Source organism: Gopherus flavomarginatus, chromosome 9, assembly GCF_025201925.1.
Source record: "Gopherus flavomarginatus isolate rGopFla2 chromosome 9, rGopFla2.mat.asm, whole genome shotgun sequence".
NCBI lineage: Eukaryota > Metazoa > Chordata > Testudines > Testudinidae > Gopherus > Gopherus flavomarginatus.
Genome location: NC_066625.1, coordinates 83,607,218 through 83,627,621, shown reverse-complemented (window position 1 = coordinate 83,627,621; position 20,404 = coordinate 83,607,218). Strand labels below are relative to the sequence as shown.

The following is a 20,404-nucleotide window of genomic DNA, read 5'->3' as shown; positions in this document are numbered from 1 at the left end:
TAAGATGGGAGTAGCCACCTTTTTGAGTTATGTCAGTTCTGTTCTGCTGCTAGCAGCTGCAAGCAGGCTCCACCAGGCCGCCTGCTCAGAGTGGCTGCATTTCAAACAAACAAACCCCATCTTCTAATCTCTCTCTCTTTGGGCAATCCTTTTGTGCAGAGTGCTAGTCAAGGGAGGAGATGCACAGGATGTTTTTTCTTCCCTGCACTTTTCAGCTTTTAGCTGGCCAGAGGCCCTGGATGTGGCCCTTCCCCAGCTGTGTGGCTGCTGCAATGGTGGAGAAGCAGAAATGCAGGTTATAAACTCCATTTAGGGTGCTCCACTCCACTCATTGTTTCGATTGGGCTCTCGGTGTAATGTTTAGGGATCAGCTTGTTCCCACTCCCCAAACCAGCAGCGTCCCCCTGCGACTGAAACATTTGGGAGGAGAGTCAGTATCTCCGTTCCTTTAATTAATTCCAGTGCTCAACTCATGGACCCGCTGCTAGGCGGCCAATAAAACCAGGAAAGACCCAGTGATGTGGTTCTTAAGGGGGAAAAAAAAAAGCTGGAAAACCTTTTTAAAAGCAAACAACCTTCAGACCTTCATTTGACGTTATAAAGAAGCATAATAAAGAAACCAAACCACTCCCTCTTCACTTTCCCTAACTGTGCAAGTTACCTTTAATAGGTAGATAAGCTCTTATACCACATGAGGCACTCCTTTCTTTTGGACTGAATATAGTCTCTCCGTGACAATCCGTCTGTGACTGTCTTAGTCCTTGCTACATCAAGGAGAAATGGCCACCCATTTGGCTAGCTGGAAAAAAAGTGAATCATCCTCTGGGTAGGTGTGGGGCAGGAGAAAAGCAGTGTTTAATATAAGGTATGTGTGGGGTAGCTCTAAAATAATGCTCTTGGCATACACACCATGCTATCCTATATGAATTTACTATTCTGTAAAAACAACCGAGTCTGGTGACACCTTAAAGACTAACAGATTTATTTGGGCATAAGTTTTCGTGAGTAAAAAAAAACCCACTTCTTCAGATGCATGGTGTGAAAATTACAGGTACAGTCATACTGGCACATGAAGAGAAGGGAGTTAGTTACCTTACGAGTGGCAAGCCACTGTTGACAAGGCCAATTCAGTTTTCACTCATTGTTTTTATGGATACAGACTAACACGGCTACCCCTCTGATACTATTCCGTGACTCTGTACAGAGGTGTAGACTGTTGGATAGCACTTCGCTACACAAGACGGTGTCAGTCCTCACAAATGATTGACTTTGCGAAGGAGTCTGCATCATGTGACCTCTTCCTGGCCTCAAAAAGGTCTTGCACTCCTCTCACAGGTTCTGTTTGTGGAGGATTTTGTTCAGACAACTAACCACCTTTGGCTTTATGGGAGGGAAGGTTATATTTCAGAAAGCCAAGGCCAATGTCTTAGGAGCCAGGGGAGGGCTGAAATTGTGTTTTCAAGGAATTGACAGCTGAAATACCATACTGTCTTCAGGAAGCTTTTTTGTTTTTTGCCCACTGTCTTTTGGGATTGTAGGTGGTGGTGGGGGGAGAGGTTGGTTTCTGTGTTAAACAAACCCATTGACTTCAAAGTAGCCAGGGTTTGTTCCTTTGTGGGAAACGTTCGCTACCTGATACCAGGGTTCAAAAGGTGGCAATAGCAAAGGGACAGTGGGATTCTTAACCTATGGATTTGCTTTTCAGAATTTCTCGCATGGATCCTGGGCCTCTGCCCTTTTTTTAATTTTTAAACTCATCATATAATATGAATCACTTTTTAAAACATAGTCTGGAGTCCATCGTACCTAGAATAGCCCTGAATGCTTTCAAAGCTAGATAGGTACAGGAAAAACACACAGCTCGGTACTTGCCAAAATTTGAAATACAAATTTGAAAATCAAATCTGGTACTTACCTGGATTTGAAATACAGGAGAAGATGAAATTGAGCTGCTGTTTCAGTATATCCTGCCTAGCTGTCTCCCCACACAGTCTTTGCTTGCATGCCCTTAAATCTGGGGCAGGGCCTCTTGAAAGCAACCTTTCAGACTCCTGAAGCTACATTGTGTAAACATCTTCAGCAATAATTTATCCTCCAGAAAGCAGCCAAACTAATGCTCCTATGCTGGTTAGGATTCCCTTAGATCTTAGTCTAAGCACTACATTTTCTGTGTCTCTGCTCATGTGCTCTGCACAATTAGCAACATAATGTGATCAGAAACATTTTAAACAACATTTTAATCCTCTAATATTGACAGCTGAACTGCTAATTTTCCTCCCTGTTGTCTTTGACTGTATATTATCAAGCTAAATACCTCAACTTCCACTTTTTGCTGGATGATTACTATACATGTGGAAATAATGCCAGTTTCAACACACAAATTTCTTTTCCAATCATCACAATTATGTCCCTCTCTTTTTAGATTTATTGAGTAAAAACACAAATTTCCATGAAAAAGAAAAGGAGGAAATCCTGGTTTAATATAAACCTAAATGCAGTGAGTACATATGAAACATTTTCAGTCTAGAAAATTCAAAAAAGTTTTATATTTAAAGTGACTTATAAAAAGGAAGATATGACTTGGATATTTTTAAAATCTTTTATATATAAGCAGCATTTTTAAAATATAGGCTTATTTGTGTGGTTGGGTTTTTGTTTTTGTTTTTAACTCGGCTGTGAAAGCTTCTCATTGATTTTTGTTTTGTAAAACTCCAGCCTGAGCAAGGTAAAGGGACATGCCATCTTTGGATAGACCTCTTTCTTTAGCCGACACAGAGGTTGTTTACTACTTTCTACTCTGAATAACATGCCAATCATCTGGAACCTCCCTTCGCGCCTCCCAATTGGTTCCTTTTGAAATTCCACCTTTATGCTTGGCTTTGCTACATGACTGGTTTATGGGTTTGTCAGTCAAATGGGCATCCCACCAAGATGCAGTAGTGGTATTAAGAACACAGTTGTTAACCAGGCTGCAGAGAGATAATCCTTTCCTGTAAACAACAGGATGGTATATCCTGTTAAATAAAAAAATTTATAAAAGTAGGGGGAAGAAATGCACCCTCCATTAAATCAAGAGTTCTGTGCCAGCATTTAATTTTAAGGGGACTAAACAGTTGAAACCCTTTCAAGAGCATGGTGGTTTTAATCATATTTTTGTTACACTGCAGGTTTTCTAAATCTGATTTACCCTCATTAATACAGGAGCTGTCTTAATCATCCTTTAAGGAAGAACACCAGGGTGACTGTGGCTTTCCTTAAAGGCGAAGAACTGGGTGGAGGGCGAGGAGGGTCTTGTTTTTGTTGTCCTTTGTGTGGCTCTGCTAGTTAACGGGCTAACGTACACAATTTGTATGTTGTATCATCTGTTCATCTCAGATTATACTAACGAGGGGAGTACTTGAATAGAATGGTACTAATTTGATATTAATAAAGGAGCTAGGACCGGCATGTCTGCTGAAATGTGCATAATGCTTTTTTCTTTTTGTGGGAGGGGGAAGCATTCTATTCTCCTCCTCCTTGTTAGAGGCAAAGCCTTTTGTTTTTCTCCACTAAAGTTGTAGGTTTGCGATTGGGAAGCACTGGGAGGAAATAGGGCGGCTTTGTGTTAAAATAAGTGTTTTTCTACCTTTTGCTGTGACCCGAATCAGGTTTCCCATTTCCAGTAGCACAATGTGCTTGTATTGAGTGTGATAGAGGAGTAGTGGACATGAATTATTTGTGACAAGGCTGCCTGGAATACCTGGAGTGGAGTTTTGCATGGAATGGAATCCCTGCAGTATTGGAGGCTTCTGTGTTTGCGGTGAGGCTCAAAGTAGGAAGCAAAGCTGACATAACATGGTGAATTGCACAGATCGGATTTTCTTTTAGGTGGAGATTTCTGTGCTGTGGTTGATCCCTAATTCTGTACTTGGATATATTTATCTTGCATGTCAGATTGGTTAATTTACAAATATGCTTCCTTTTATGACAGGGTGAACAGTCACTGATCAGTAGGTCAGTTTCCTAATTAAAAGCCAATGATTTGAATGTTGGTTATTAGTGCTATAGGGCTTGGCTATGTAATCTGCCAGTATTTTTCTAATGGCCTGTCTGGCCATTGTATGTATCTAACTTTGATTTAATGACTGGCAAAGACTGGTGTACCTGGCAGATGGATGATTTGCAGAGTTGACTTGCTAGTGCTGTGATTTAGGAGCGATCAGTGTGGATCCTTCAGTAGCTCCTGAGCAGGCTACTGGCCAAGGTAGATGGCTATAGCTCTTCAAATGTGTCCCTGATCAATTCAGGTAGCTAAGAAGTAGGAATAAGACAAAACGTTTAGATAATAAACAGAAAGTCCCATGGGGGTATTGTGATAAAAGCAAGTGCATATAATGTACCAAGTATTTTTGGAACTAAAACCCCATAGAAAAGGAACAAAATTGAGTTAGTTATGAAACTTATTCATTTTGTTGACCCTAGCTATTAGTCATTTTAAATTATTTGAGATAGAAATAATAATTGGAATTGCTAATTTTTTTTGTGATGTTTCAGGGCACCTACGTGTCCAGTAATTTGACTTAGTTTACCGCAATTTTATTTAAATGTTACTTATTCAGTTAAGCTTCGTTGCTGTTTTGTTAGAATTTTAGAATACTTCATTGTGCCAAAACAATACGATACATTTTTGGCTAAAAGAAAAAAGCAGTGAAAACCAGAGTTATTTGAAATCCCTTATGTAAATAATTCTATCCTGTTCCAATGTGGAAAGGCAGAAGAAGTGGTTGCTGATAAGATCTAACTTACTAACATAGGAATCTTTCTAAATTCCAGCCATGAATGTGTGATTGGTCTTTTGATGGGCAAGAGGGAATACTCCCAAATGTCAGGTATTGTCCATACCCCGATATTAGCTTTCCCCAGACTCATTTGTTAAATGTGGCTCCCTTATTGCACCTCCTGTTTCTTTTGGAATAACATCTCATTTACATGCTATGGAGCAAAATCACACTTCAGAAAAAAAAATGTTCTGGTTGGAAAGAGTGTGAGGGGGAAAAAAATCTTATCTTGTCACAAACGCACTTATTTCTGAGACCAGATGTACTTAGCTAATTTTCTGAATTGAAGTGCAAAACGATACCTTGAATATAGTGCAGGCTGCCAGTTTACTAGTGACTCTGAAATGCTTTTTCTGTCAGAAATGAATTGTACTGGCTTGCTTCTGAGCCAGGGCAGTAAGAAGTTTCTGAATATGTGAAGTAACAAGAAGCAAAACAGGCAATGCTTTAGAAAGAACAGACCCGTCATAAACCTAGTCCCAGATTTGGACCTTAGCGTCCAAAATATGGGGGTTAGCATGAAAACCTCCAAGCTTAGTTACCAGTTTGGACCTGGTAAAGCTGCCACCACCCAAAAAATTAGAGTGTTTTGGGGCACTCTGGTCCCCACAAAAACCTTCCCTGGGGACCCCAAGACCCAAATCCCTTGAGTCTCACAACAAAGGGAAATAAACCTTTTCCCGTCCCCCCTCTAGGTGTTCCTGGAGAGATACACAGAAGCAAACTCCGTGAATCTAAACAGAGGGAGTCCACCCTCTCTATTTCCAGTTCTGGAAACACAAGCACTTCCCTCTTCACCCAGAGGGAATGCAAAGTCAGGCTAGTAAATCTAACACACACAGATTTCCCCCTGACTTCTTCCTCCCACCAATTCCCTGGTGAGCACAGACTCAATTCCCTGGAGTTCCCCACTAAAGAAAAACTCCAACAGGTCTTAAAAGAAAGCTTTATATAAAAAGAAAGAAAAATACATAAAAATGGTCTCTCTGTATTAAGGTGACAAATACAGGGTCAATTGCTTAAAAGAATATTGAATAAACAGCCTTATTCAAAAAGAATACAATCCAAAGCACTCCAGCAACTATACCATGTAAATACAAAAGAAAAAAAACAATAACCCCTATTGTTTTTATGATCTCTGTACTTACAACTTGGAAACAGAAGATTAGAAAGCAGGAAACAGAAATCCTTCTCATAGCCGAGAGAGAGAGATTCAAGACAGAAGACCAGAACAAAGGACTCACACACAAACTTCCCTCCACCCAGATCTGAAAAAATCTGGTTTCCTGATTGGTCCTCTGGTCAGGTGTTTCAGGTACTTTTTTCCAGGTGTAAGAGACATTAACCCTTAGCTGTCTGTTTATGACAAGACCAAAGAGAGATGTTATGGTTTACACCTTGGAATGATTATCTTCTAGTGCAGTGATTGTCAAACTTTTGTACTGGTGACCCCTTTCACATAGCAAGCCTCTGAGTGTGACCCCCCCCATCAATTAAAAACACTTGTATTTAACACTATTATAAATGCTGGAGGCAAAGCGAGGTTTGTGGTGGAGGGTGACAGCTCGCGATCCCCCATGTAATTACTTCATGACCCCCTGAAGGGTCCTGACCCACAGTTTGAGAACCCCTGTTCTCATATATTTTGAAAAGCCCTTTTTTAAAACGTGTGTGGAAAGTTGTTTGTATACTAGGTGATCCAACAATGATTAACCTCTTCCCCCCCCCACCCCAGGGATTTTTAACAACATTAAAAAAAAAAAACACAGTTGAAGTCACGCAGTTAAATGTGTAGCCGAGATACGAGCTGAACATTGTTGCAGAATCAATAGGGTAGAAATTAGTATTTTTATTTACTACTAAATTTTGCAAACAGTGCTAACTTTCCATAAGGGTCAGCAACTTTTTTTTCTGTCTTTGCAAAGCTTTGAGAGCTAAGTGAGAGAAACAAACATTCCTTCTGGTTTTTGAGACGTTCCTTTTTTTTTTTTTTTTTTAGAGCGCGCAAGTGTGGTCATATGTTGTTCAGTGCATATACTGATGGTGCTTTTGTAAGTTTGCCATAGCTTCATATTGATTGTGGAAGGAGATATACTGTTTATGGAAAGGGGCAGAGTATATAGAAGAGAATGCAACAACTGATAAATACCCTGGTTCCAATTCCAGGCTTCAATTTTGCTTTTGAAAGATATTAAACAGTCATTACTGAAAATACATATTTGTAATCTTTGCTTGTAATACACACTTTGACCAGTTTAATAATGTATTATGTAATTTATTTTTCATTGTTCATGCTTGGTTTTTCACTTTTGTTTCCCCAGCATTTTACTTAGCTGGGACAAATAAAACACTGACTTGCCTTTTTATAATGGGGATGTTTACATTAAAAAAATGAAGGTTTTCAAATAAACAAAAACGGATTTTATAACTTGCTCTTTTCTTTAACCCTAAGTTCTACACCTCAGCAAAGCTGAGTATTCTGCAGTACATTTTCAACATTGGTATGATAATATACCTAAACATTTTCCCCTGCCAAATTTTCTACTGAATTATGTAGTGCCTGGATTTTCTCTTCAGCCATTTCATACAGACTGCTGAAGGCATTGTACTCTGGAAACATGCTCCTTTTTCTGTGGTGCTGCATAGCATCCTTTGGCAGTGCTTGCAAATAGGATTCCCATCTGGTAGGGAACAGACTGGGATTTTGGAAACTGGAATTAAGAGTATTGGTTAAATTAACCGGCCACTTTTATTTGGGAAATGCAAATATTCCCTTCTATGATACATTCTTAAGGAAGATCCAAAATGTCATCAGCATCCTTAAGTTTTTTTTTTTTTTTTTTTACACGTTATCATTTTTTCACCACAGTCGTTAAGGAAAAGCTACCAACTGCCCTAGACTAGATATCAGATCCCAGTAGTTCAGCTGAGCCAACCTAAAGAAAACAAATTCCAGCTTCTCAGACACTGGATTCTCTTCTATCTCAGTCCCCTTCTGGCTTTCTAGCACAAAGGAGGCGGGGGGAGCAGTGGGGCAATGTGTCTTGTGCATCTGCTTTCTTTAGTCTAGCTAGCATGCCCAGATTCCTGGATGTGCCATTCAGATCATTTATAGGAGATTCAGTCAACATCAGTCTTTTTTGGGTTTTTTGTTTTTGTTTTTGTTTTTGTTTTTTTTTGGAGGTAGATGTGTTTATAGCTATTAATTGTAAAGAGGATCAGATCTCAACTTGCTATAATGTCCCTCTGAATATCCACTGGCTGCAACAGAGAAAAAAAAATCATAGCTCAGGACAATAGACCTTTGTAGTTCAGAGTCCTCCATAACAAATGACAGGGTGATTTGATGGTGTCTGGTTGATAGGCAGCATTCAGTGCATGGAATAAAGCAAAGGTAAAAATCTGGTCATGACTTGTGAGGGCTGAAGATTTTTCACATCTCTACTAGAATCTCTATTGCAGCTCTGATTTTTTTATGTAATTTTATCATTTGAAAATGCCTTTCTCTGTGTGGGTTTTTTTTTTTTATTTCTTCCTTTCACCAGATACTACAGTAGCTAGGCCTGTTAGTTGAGCTGCTGGAAATGGAGATCTTGCTGCCAATAAAAGTAGGAGTTTTAGATTGGTTTTCTGTTGCTTATATTCTTAATGTGCGTGCACACATTTTCTTTTAAAAAATTCACACCCAAAATCCATTCCCATCCCATAAATACGTGTCCTAATATATGGTTTAGAACACTTGCTAATGATATACAGCACATTGCTAACTACAAAAATTTTCAGATATCATTAAATTTAAGCAGCTGTGTTAAAACATAGGCAGAGTTAGCACAAATAACCAACAGCTATTTTTCTCAACTCAGCCTCATGCCCAGTGCAGCATTTATCTAGATGACTGCAGATCTGCGCTTTTTTTCTGTTTTCTCCTTGTCTCCTCCCCAAGGCTTGCTTCTACTAAACATATAGCAGGAATGTGCTGTGGTGGTTGTCAGAAGCAAACTAATGGATTTTTTTGTTCTGTCTAGACTTCTAAGATCAGTGTTGACAATAAATAAGGCAAGAAAATCAGATGAATTAAGAAAGCACTGTGATAAATGTCTGTAACAATAGCATAGTGTAAAATATAGAGAACACCACGGAATTCTTTTGTTATGGTTGAGTCCTGGTTTGAGACAGTTCAGGGTTGCTTATGGGGCTTGCTGCTATGCCCTTATCGAGAATTTTATGAATATGAAATACAAATGTTGGCTAGAGTATAACCTTTTGGAATTGGAACGGAGTATGTGTTGAATGGATGATGGAGGTGAAAGTCTAAAAGCATTTAATTTATGGAAAACATTTATCTTTGCATGGAATACTTTAGGGGTTTGTTTTGTTTTGTAGAAATATTGATTAAAACAGACACCAAAACCAGCAATACTGTTTGGCATTTAATTATTTTTACAGATCAGAACAGTTTTTAATAACTGTGCTTCAGATTTTAATTTAGTGCACTCTGAATCGAAACCCATTACACCACCTTTTTCCTTAAATACACAAAATGGGAAGATGAGATGAAGTGTATACCCCTTGTGGTAAAATCCCTTGCCTCAGTGTGTATGATGTACAATTGTACATCTGTCTTTGTTTAATTCAGCATGTTTTCCTTTTTCCATAACAGAAACAGGACATTTTTATTTCTTGGTTACTGTTGCAGCACGTGCGCACATTGCTGAGAGCTTTTATCATGATAAAAATGGCATACTACACAACCTTCACAGGCATTAACTTTATAGCTTTCAGAGAAAAACAAAGCAATGGTACTTGTGTGTGCGCAGATGTGTATGTATGTGATATATACATACACACACACGCACCCATACCTATCTACCCACAAGTAAGTATCATTGCTTTGCGGTGTTCTCTGAAAGCTATAAAGTTAGTGCCCATGAAGGTTGTGTGTGCCTGTGAAGGGGGTGTGTGGGTGTGAGTTCGCTGACAGCAAAGTGAAAACAGTGGGTTAAAACTGACCCTAGTAAGGCTTGGGCTACACATGAAAATTATATTGGCTTATCTTCATGGGTCAAGGATGTGAAAAAAATTACTAAGTTAGCTCTGCCAACCTGACCCGCATATAGACACAGCTACCGTGATGGAGGATTGCTTCTGTCAGCATAGCTACCTTCATTTAAGGAGGTGATGTTTCCACACTCCTGATTTATGCAAGCACAGCAATAGCAATGTAGCTATGTCGATATAGTCTCTGTAGTGTAGACATACCCCTACCCTCTATGCCATTTGTGTCTGTGTTTCTGAATTGTTAGCATAAAGAACCAGTGTGTTAAGAAATGAAATCACGTTACCTGTACTTGTAGTTGTTGTTGTCCAAGTAGTGCCACCACATGGTAGGATTTGTGCAAGTCCACGGAAAGTCACATCACTATCCCCCAAAGTTGGCAATCTAATATGATAAGCAACATAGCAGGAAGGATGTGGCTACAATAAATAATAAGTGGCTTTACAGTTCAGAGAAAGGGTTCCATGTGTAAGGGGGTGGGCATTAAATAGCTCGAAATAACCCTTTATGGATTTTTATATAAGGAAATCTATACATAAGGAATAGTGCTGGCGATATGTTAGGAGTCATTTTCAAATTTGTTAAACTGCATGTATATGTTTTTAAAACTACATATCTGCTATATCTCTGCTTTATCTTAAATGAGTGACTTTATGTAGGCAAAAGCATTTTACTCTGTTCTAGATGTAAACCGATTAAATCTCAAATTGATAGTCATGTTTTAAAATTCCAAATACTGATCTTCCTTTTAAAACTATAATTATACATGTTTAATAGAATGGAATGTGTGTGCAGAGTTTTAAATAAGAGATTTCTATTAAGATCTGGTACCCTGTGTTAGTTCAGTGCCTCAAAATCCTCTTAAGGCACCCTAAAAGATGTGCCAAGACTCTCTCTTTCTGCCTGGTGGTGGTAAGCAGGTCAGTGCTGTTTGTGTTGGTGAGGCAGTGAGCCTGTGTGTGTATGGGAGGAGGAGGGGGAGGAGAAGATGTCATGTGACTTCACTCCAGACTCATAAACAACTATCATGTGGTCTCTCAGACCTTCAGCGTTCAGTGTGCAGGAGTACAAAAGCAGCAACAGTATCTCTTTGGAACTCCTCTGTCAGTTGCCATCAGTTGTTGTTAGCATGTAGCAGTGAACAGTGACTGGAACAATGCATCACTTACTATATTTCCATATTGAAATTTTTCCATTTGGTCTAGACTTAAACACAACCTGTGTCTTGTTCATACTATAAAAAAGGGGAGGGTAGGGGGTGTGTGCACACCATTAAGTTATTTGCCCTGGAATAGACATGGGTTGTTGACTCTATACTGAAGTTTGTGTAAGCAGACAGAGCTGACTAAACTGCATATGATTTTCAGTGTGGGATGAAATAAACTAATATGCATCTCAGTAATGTTAATCTTGAGTCTGATTTGAAAGAATTTTTTGATGCACATAGAATAGTGTACATACTCTGGATTTCAAAGGATTCGTTCTGTAAAACTTTCATACTTAACAAATATAGACTTTTTAAGAAAACTGACTTTTGATAGACGTGTTTGCTGTTTGGTTTCTCATACTATAGTCAGTGAAAGCCTAGCCCACTGGATGATAAGAGTGTTCATTGGAACGTTCTGTTTACCTTTTATTTTGAATGATTATATTTCAGAAGCATTTTGTTTCAAGTTTAATCACTACTAAATTTCTCTTGTATTGAGCCTGTTGATTTACTTATGTGGACATTGAAAATTTGAATGCATTACCATCTGTGAGAGACCATATTCTGTACTTCCTCGGTGAGGGCATACCATGGATCATGAGATCATGCTTTTCTCCTAAATAAATTTCACTTGTAGCCTTTGTCTTTGATGCAGCTTCATCCATTGGAATCTGTTTTGTAGTGTTTTGGAAGCTGTTGCTGAATGTCAGTAGTGCTCTTTTATCAAATTTAACCACAACCTAAAAGTACAGAAGCCAGATGAGAGCTTGTCTGAATTCTGCATCCATGCTGTTTATCCAGACTGCTACTATTAATAATTTAATGGTACTCTGTTCTTATTTATTATATATATAATATATATTATATATATAATTTGTGTGTGGGCGTGTGTATTTCTATTTATATATAATAATATGAATGAATCACCCCCAAACTGGTCTGGGCACTTCACAGAAACAGAATAAAATCATTCCCTGTCCCCCATAGCTTGCAATGTAAATGGACATTACTATACTGAACAGTGAAAGCAGTGGTCCCCAGACTGTGGTGTGTGCCCTGCCGAGGGGGTACAGAGGAACATTTGGGGTTGCGTGGCGGGGTCCAGGCCAGCCCCCATGGTAAGCGAGGAGGAAGCGCCACCCAGCCCTGCTCTGCCCTCAGATCTGCTCTGACCCTGTCCTCAGCTCCCGGCTCCAACAGCAGCTTCTCTCCTGACCGCGGCCCAAGTTGTGGCCTTGGCCCCTGGCTGCAGCCCAGCTCCTGACTGTGGCTCCATGCGGGGAGCAGGGGGGGCACGGACAGATTCCAGGGGGGGACAGAAAAAGTTTGGGGACCGATGAGCGTGGGGTGGGGGAAGGGGAGAAAATAGCAAACATTTGGATTGAGAGATTATAGGACTCCTCCCAAAAATGGCATGCTCATGTTAATGCCTCTATTTCCCCCCCCAGGGTTTATAGGGAATAATTTAGCAGATCTTTGTTTTGTTTTTTGAGAGTTCATAGCAAGGAAGGGTTTGAAATTGCAGAGAGATAATCCAGGCCAGTAGGGCAGTCTGGGAAAAGGTTGGGGGTGCCTGGGGGAGGCAGGAATTAAGGGATGTGGAAGGTGGTAGATCTGGCAGTGTGTAGTGAATGAAAAGGAGAATCCTGGAAATGAGGGTGAGTTTGAATTTGATCTGATGGGGGGAATTTGGAGCCAGTGCAGGGTCTGGAGAATGGGGAGAGACGGAGGAGGCCATTTTTAAACTTTAGCATGCTGGGTGGTAGAGGTTCCTATTCTGAATTACTACGTTTAAAAGAAATTCAGTCTTGAGTTGTCAGTGCCGGGTTTTTCTTGTGTTGTGCCTTCTGAATGTTTTGTTGTCTATTGCCCCAAGAGCATCTAGTGCTTTTTAAAATGTTTTCTCTGCCTCAGAAGTACTTTACTACTGAACAGCACAGTGACCTGCTTGTTCTCTAGGCACCCGTTTCTAAACCATGTCCTTTTTTGCTGGCCCCTGGGAGAAAGGGATGGTCTTGGGAAGAGGACTCTCCACTGAGTCTCCAGACATCTGGGTTCTGTTCCCAGTTCTGCCACAGCTGCTATGTGACCTTGGGCAAGTCACTTTACAGCTGTGTATCTGTTATCTCATCGGGGAAATGTTAATACTACATCCCCACCTCTTGGGAATGCCGAAGATTAATTCACCAACGTTTGAGAGTGACTCAGGTACTGTGATGATCACCAAAGAAAAGCCTGCAAAGGAATAAACAGTATGACTGTCTAGTGGGTGGGAGCAATATGTACTTTGGAGGATGGATTGAGGGGGGGAGAAGTATGGAGGCCAGCAAGACAGAATGGAAATCCTGTGGGTCCCAAACTGACTAAATCCTCCCCACCCCAAAAAAGAAACAATCACAAACCATTTGCTCGCACTGGCAAATATATAAGAAGCAAAAAAGGAGATGAACAGGTTTCTCTCAACATTAATAAAGAAGCCTATTAATCACATTATTCTTTGTTTAAAAATAATTACTGGCCTGTGACTGAGTTCTAAATATTCAACAAAATTTTTAAGCACTGACATTTGCTTTGTCCATAGTCTGTGTGGATCTGTAGCAAAAGGAAGGAAACAAAATTGTTTTAAAATTTCTATACGGTGTTTAGAAAGTAGCCGAAGGTTCATGTGCCAATTTTTTTATTTTTTTCAAATAAAGTAGAGTTTGATTCTAGTGATCTCTGGCTCTTCAAAATACATTGAGCTTTGTTGAGAGATAAATCTATTAGATATGCACTTCCTTATCACGAAAAGCCTAAAGTTCTCCAGTGTATTGAACTAAATTGTGTTTCTTTTTCACTGATGCATTTCGTAGTCCTCCTTCCAAGCTAACTCTTACATTAAATTAATCCAGCTCTGACTCGCATATGTTCATCATGATTTATCACAGTAAGGTCACTGATTCAGGGCCTGCTATATCTGGTCAGGCGAGCCTCATCACTTCCTTCAATCGTGAAGATGTATCTGTTCTGCATCAAAGACAGCAACTGTTTTGATCTTTTAAAATTGGAATAATCTTCATCACAATGGGGTTTTAACAAAATGTGTTTTTTATCACAGCTGCCTTCTTGAGATTGGATCTGGTTGATTTTAAGTTTCAGGGGATTGATTTTATACGTTCTTAAAGTCTTAATGAATCTGTTCATCTGCAGTTGCTGGTAAGAACCACTGACACTCAGACATCCCCACCCAAACCAGCCTAGTTTTTAAAATTCATTTTAAAAAATCTGGCTTTTGCTTTGCCCTCTTTTGTCATGTACGTACTGCCAGCTGGGTAAGTAAGTATTCAGACCCGCGGGACCCCTGAGTAGCATTCAGTAATACTATACAATGGGCTGTAATTTGGCTCTTAAGAAGGAGGACCCACAAAAACATTTTTTTATATCAAATGTATTTTGGGAGAAGCAGGAGTGTCAAGTAATAACAGGGAATTGGATATCAAGACAATCCAGCTCTTCTGTTCCCAGTTCTGTCACTGATTTAGGGTAACCTTGGATAACTGATCCTCTTGTTGCCTTAATTTCTCATTTCAATATGGGCATAAAAATTCCCACTTGTTTAGATTTAATGCTTTAGAAAGCTTTTTGAGAACTTCTGATTAAAAGGCACTATATAAATGTAAAGTATATATTTTCCTGTCTTTAAGCCTTCATGAAGTTTAATTTGGAGGAGTCAGGGCCAGGAGGATAATACTAGCAAGAGCATGTTCTTAAAAATGAAAAGAAAGGAACAGAAGTTTTGAAGGAGGAAACATTGGTTTAAAAGAGCTTCACAGTAAAACTGTCAATGGATTAAAAGTTCCCCTTGTGCAGAGGGGAAGATTGGAGTGAGTAGAGTTGGAAAGCAGAAGGGTGAGACAGCAAGTTCTGAGATCCTTTTGGAACAGTTAATCCTCCTCCAATGACGTGGCACCAATGAACCTTACTTCTTTGGGGACCTTCTCGTAAAAGATGGGTGGGGTTTTTTTTTGTCTTTTTGGGTTTTTTGGTCATCATTTAACAACCCCATTTTTCTCTGGTGTGTAGACAAAATGCATCAAACTAATCTGGGAGATATTTGAGCTGAATATGTATTGAGGATAGCAGCTATTACCCCTCCTCCCCTGAAATGTCATCTCTAATTTATAAAAACAAACTGCTTAAAAAGAAAGCCCTTGAACTTTGTGCAGAAATCTGTTGCTATGTAATTTGCAATTTAAATGATACTTAGCTGATTTTGCCTGTAGTCAAATATAGCAATCTTATTCCCATCCAATTTAATGCTTTTAGCTTTGGGTGTGTGTTGTCGTTCCAAAGAGGGGATGATCTTGGAATATTTCCTCTCTTTCTGACTTTTTTTTGTTGTTGAGGCCCTACTAGCAAAGAGGGTCTGCAAAGAATTCAACCCTTTTCTCTTCATTACTCTTCTACCAAAGTTCAGCCCTGGTTTACACAAACGTTTGTGCTTTGGCAGAGGTGTGATTTTTAAACCAATTTGTCCAGCCAGGTATTTGTACCGCTTTAGCTAATCGTTTTTTAAACTCATTCTACTTAATCAAGGGACCTGTGTGGTATATGGACACAAGGCCTCTATCGGTCCAGGAATTCACAGTTCGGTTGTTACACTAAGCAGCATCTTACCTGTTATGAGCCTTGGAAGGGAAAAAAGGGATTTTAATGCTGAAAATCTCCACAGGCCTCCTGTGCTGTGTGGTGGTATTACACTATCTTGTGCCATAGCTAGCCCTATATAGACTAGACCTACTTGCTTCCAAAAACAAGTCACCTAGCTATTTTTCCAGGCAGATGGACCTATGGGCCAAGGTGACAGATGCTTTCTCATCTGTATGTCTTCCTGCGGGACAATACCACTAGACTCTTAATAGCCCAGAAGAATATATAGTGCTTGGACTTGGTCAACTTAATTTGGATCAGTTTTATTTCTTACTATGTAGAAAATATTTATTATCACAGTTTGCATACTTGATATATTCTCTGAATATATAGACATAGGATGGAAGAGGCTGAATATTTTATAAGAACAACACTGCATGGATTGAGGAGTATGCCTTTAATAACTTGACCTCTGTAACAAAGGTCATCTGCAATCTGTTGGCTGAATGTGAACCATAATTGGGAGGTATTTGAATTGTCACAATGTTTACTGCAATATGGTTGGGAACTAAAATGATAATGTCTGAGATTTGCATTTCTTGGCAAAGTTTCAGCTGTGTAGGTGTTTGTAGGTTTCCTGTAAGTTTAGCAATTTCTTGGGCAAACATAGCCATGTACAAACCCTGCATGCTGCCTGTGCTGATTGTGACTACTGGTTTCATACTTTGGTGATATCTTTCTGTGTAGTTTAGATGAAAGGTGGATACCACCTCTTCCCCTATCCTTGATACCCCTTACCTCTGCCAAACGTGGAACATATTCACCAAAATGTCAATTGTAAAAAAACCAAAAATCTGGAAGTATGTAGGTGAAATTGGTAAGCTTGTCTGAAGAAGAGTCCCAAAGCTTGGAGTTTTACAGCACAGATTGTTCTAAAGTATTATACAATACGCATGAGTCTTTTCCCCCCTGGAATCTATTACTTCACAATTTTAAAAAGAGATGCTACACCTTGCTGTGCTCAACTCATCAAAGAGACTTTTTAACAGTTCCTTCCTCCCTTGTTTGGACAGAAGGGAAAATGCTTCCAAATATGTTTTATTAGTTCTCTCAAAGTGAATAGCACTTGAGCCCCTGGGATAATTTTGGGTGGTTTTCTTCTTGCTGAATGGGAGGTGACTTCTTTAATAGCTTTTAAAAAGTTTGTCTTGTATACAGCTGTGCAAAGCGATGGAAAACAGAATTAAGCCAGTAACTTTATTGTGTAAATGGTGGAAAGGACTAATTTTTTCTTATGAGCACATGACGCATGAGAGAAGCTTGTTACCTTGACTGCTTTGTTGTTAACGAAAACACAATTTAAAAAAACAAAACAAAACACATACAGCCTCACACTGGAACAAAATGGTAAAACATCTTGCTTCTGTGTACCAAGAAAATCTGCAGTATGACTGTATACCTGGAGCAATGACCCTAATCCTAGGATGAAAGGGAAGATGAGCTGGGTGTTTCCATTTTGTGTCTTCGTGATGAGAATTGAATTTACAAGCAGTATAGAAGAGTAGGACCATGGCAGCAATTAACAAATGATGACTTCAGTCCTTGCCCTTTGTTTCAGGATATTATAATTGTTTGCAAAACATGTTCTGGTTTTCTGTCACTTGCCGGTACTTGTTCTGAGTGCATGTAAAACACAAACCAAAGGGGATGCTTTATGCCAATTCACAGCAACACTTCTAACAGCTTGTGTTTAAAGGCAATGCTTTAGGATGCTCTGCCTAACTCTGAAGACAGCAGTTGCTCTGGCTTAGTATCCAAATCCACCTATATTGCTCTACATCTTTTTAATTTTTTGAAAGGAGTTCTAAAACATTCAATATATATATGTTTTATGACTTCGGGATAAGGCATCTGAAGGAAGATTTTATGTTTACAAAAGGGAAACTTGGTCCATGATTTGTGTAGACAATGCATTTCGTGTTTTAACATCTTCGTTACTTGGCTGATCAGAATTTCTATTACTGCGTAGGGGCATTTAGACTCTGCCCTAAGCATCCAAAACTTGTTGACTCCTAAATAAAATGGTTTGAACCGGCGTGCAAATAGACTACCTTACATTGTGGACTTTTTGTGGAAATTGCCTTAGTCCTCATGTCAAGGCTGGAATGCCAGACTGTGGTTTAGAAAAAGAAAAATGTTTGCCATTCCTCTCCTTGTTTTCCATTTCGTGTTGGAGTGGTATTCGCCACTGAATTACCATTTCATCCCAATATGACAGTACAAGCTAGTTGTCACACTGTTTCAGGGTGACTTTATACTGGCCTTGCAAACTTGGTAAAAATAGTTGTTCTAGTTTTGTCACTTACTGCAGCAGAATAGGAATGCTAGTCCTTGGTGTGAGTGATACTTTATCTCATTATGGTGTCCGTAGTAGGATCCTCTTGTAAGATTAGACCATTTTAAGCAGTTATGTAGTGGCTAGAGGAAGCAGTAGTGGAATTCCTTTGTATATCTGCATCTTAAAATGCAGCAGCATAAAATACTCCTGGGGAAATTCTGTGCACAATATTTTGAAATACTGCAACATTCTGCATATTTTATTTGTCAAAAAAACCCAATATAATCACACTAATTTCAATTATTTTTGAAATTTATTTCAAAATACCTCTCAGCAGAGGTAATAATACAGACAACAAAAAAGATTCAGGAAATGTTTTTAGGCAAATAGATTAGTTACTAGGCATATTAATATAGAACAGGGGTTGGCAACCTTTGTCACGTGTTCGCTGGGGTTTGTTCACCTGCCATGTCCGCAAGTTCGGCCAGTTGTGGCTCCCACTGGCCGTGGTTCCCCATCCCAGGCCAATGGGGATAGCGGGAAGTGGTGGCCAGCATATCCCTCGGCATGCGCCACTTCCTGCCGCCCCCATTGGCCTGGAGCGGCCAACCGCGATCGGCCGAACCTGCGGATGTGGCATATAAACAAACCGGCCCGGCCCGTCCGGGGGCTCACCCTGGCGAGCTGCGTGCCAAAGTTTGCCGACCCCTAATATCGAACTTTAACTGAGAATTTGTTTAAACTACAGTGCAGAAATCTATTTCCCGCAGCCCTCAGAAGCAGTGCAAAGGTCTGAGGGAGTTGCGTGATGGAGGAGTCGAGGGAGAGGGAAATAATTTCTGGGGGTGAACCTGGAGTGTTGTTGGGTGTGGGTGGGAGAAGTATGGAACAGGTTTTTGGGGGAAGGGAGGAGGATTGGCTAATCCCTACCCTCTGCCATTCCGTCAGGCAAATCTGCCCCTGTCCTCTGTGTCCCTGCACCTGCCACTCCCCATTCAGCCAGGCATAGCTGCCCCTGTCTGCATGTGTCCCTGCACTCCCACCAATGTTCCCTCTATTTTTTTTCCACCCATGTGCAGAATAAATTTTTGTTGTTTGCACGAAGGTACTGTGCTCATGTGCACCACCAGTAGAAATAAAAAACATAAATATAATATGTATTTTTACAAAGTTACCAGCCAAGACAAGAGAGGCATTTTAGAACTCACTACTCAAAAAAATTAAATTTAAGTGTGAGAGAAATAATTATGAAATGCATAGACCAGTCAAAATGCTAAAATACACTTTGAAAGAATAAAATGACAGAGAATATATGTGCATTGCAGAAAGTATGGAGAAGTAACGTGTGTGTGTAAGTGTAAGAGAGAAAGAGACAGAGCCAGACAGACTGTGTGCATGCTGACTGCTGGGGAAGTTTCTGAAATGCCGTGCGCTGTCTCTTTAAGGCAGTCACTGAAAGCTCTCCTCCTTCTGAACCATGTCCCCCTCCCCTGTGCTGCAGAGTCTCTTTAAGACACTCACTCCCCTGAAGGTTTGTTCAGAGCTCCTGCAAGTCCTGTCCCTTCTATCCTGCTCTGTAGAGATGGGGTACAGAGGTATGGGGGAGAGGGACACTCTGACATCAGCACCCTTCCCACCCCTACCCCACTCTGCACAGCCAGCAAGAGGGTCCTGGCAGCAGTTTCAGGAGCGAGGGGGCTGCAGAGTAAGAAGGGGGAGGGGCACCTGAAGACATGCTTCTGGATGCGCCCGGCTCTGCCAGTCAACTGCGTGGTGCTTGAATCTCTTCTGGGCGGCCACCCAACCACACAGCTTACAGGGAACGCAGACCCCCACTCCCATTCAGCCCCTTGCTCAATGTTTTCACCCCACTAGCTCCTGTTCTCCCAGTGCAGTCTGTCCCCCCACTAGCCTTCTGAACCCCAGTCTGTGTGACCTTCCCCCAGCAGCACTGGGAGCCCCGATCTGTCCACCCTACCCCCCTTATTCTGTCCCTCCTCGGCTGGCCCTGGGGACTGAGTGCTGTGAGGAAAGCAGCCTCTGCCCCCTCTCTCTCTCCATTGCTGGCTACACCACCCGGTGAGAAGGTGCCTTCTCTTCCAGCGCCACATCAGCCCGTGGTGAGCAAAAGATATAATTGCAGCCTTCCTTTACCTCCTCATCAGAATCAATTATTCTGCAGCGGACATTGCTACTGCACAAGTGCAGAATTACAGAATTTCCCCAGGAGTAATAAAAGGAGGAAGGGATTATTACAACATTGATAACTACACAATTCTCTTAGCTTTCGACTAGTAGGAAAGATGGTCTTATGCAGTGGTTCTCACCCTGTGGTCTGTGAACTATGTCTAAGTTCG

The 20,404-nt window shown here is 40.5% G+C and overlaps 1 protein-coding gene across 2 annotated transcripts in view; it reads left to right on the top strand.

Annotated features, from left to right (window-relative positions):
• IGF1R (insulin like growth factor 1 receptor) overlaps nt 1-20,404 on the top strand; it is a 272,795-nt gene that overhangs the window by 180,335 nt on the left and 72,056 nt on the right. The window contains exon 1 of one of the 2 annotated variants that reach the window (XM_050967132.1): nt 3,737-3,799. The exons of the other annotated variant lie outside the window; for it this stretch is intronic. Within the exon in view, the coding sequence (XP_050823089.1) occupies nt 3,757-3,799 (43 nt within the window). The 5' untranslated portion in view covers nt 3,737-3,756. Of the gene's footprint in view, nt 1-3,736; nt 3,800-20,404 lie in introns of those variants that run through there. 2 annotated transcript variants of the gene reach the window in all.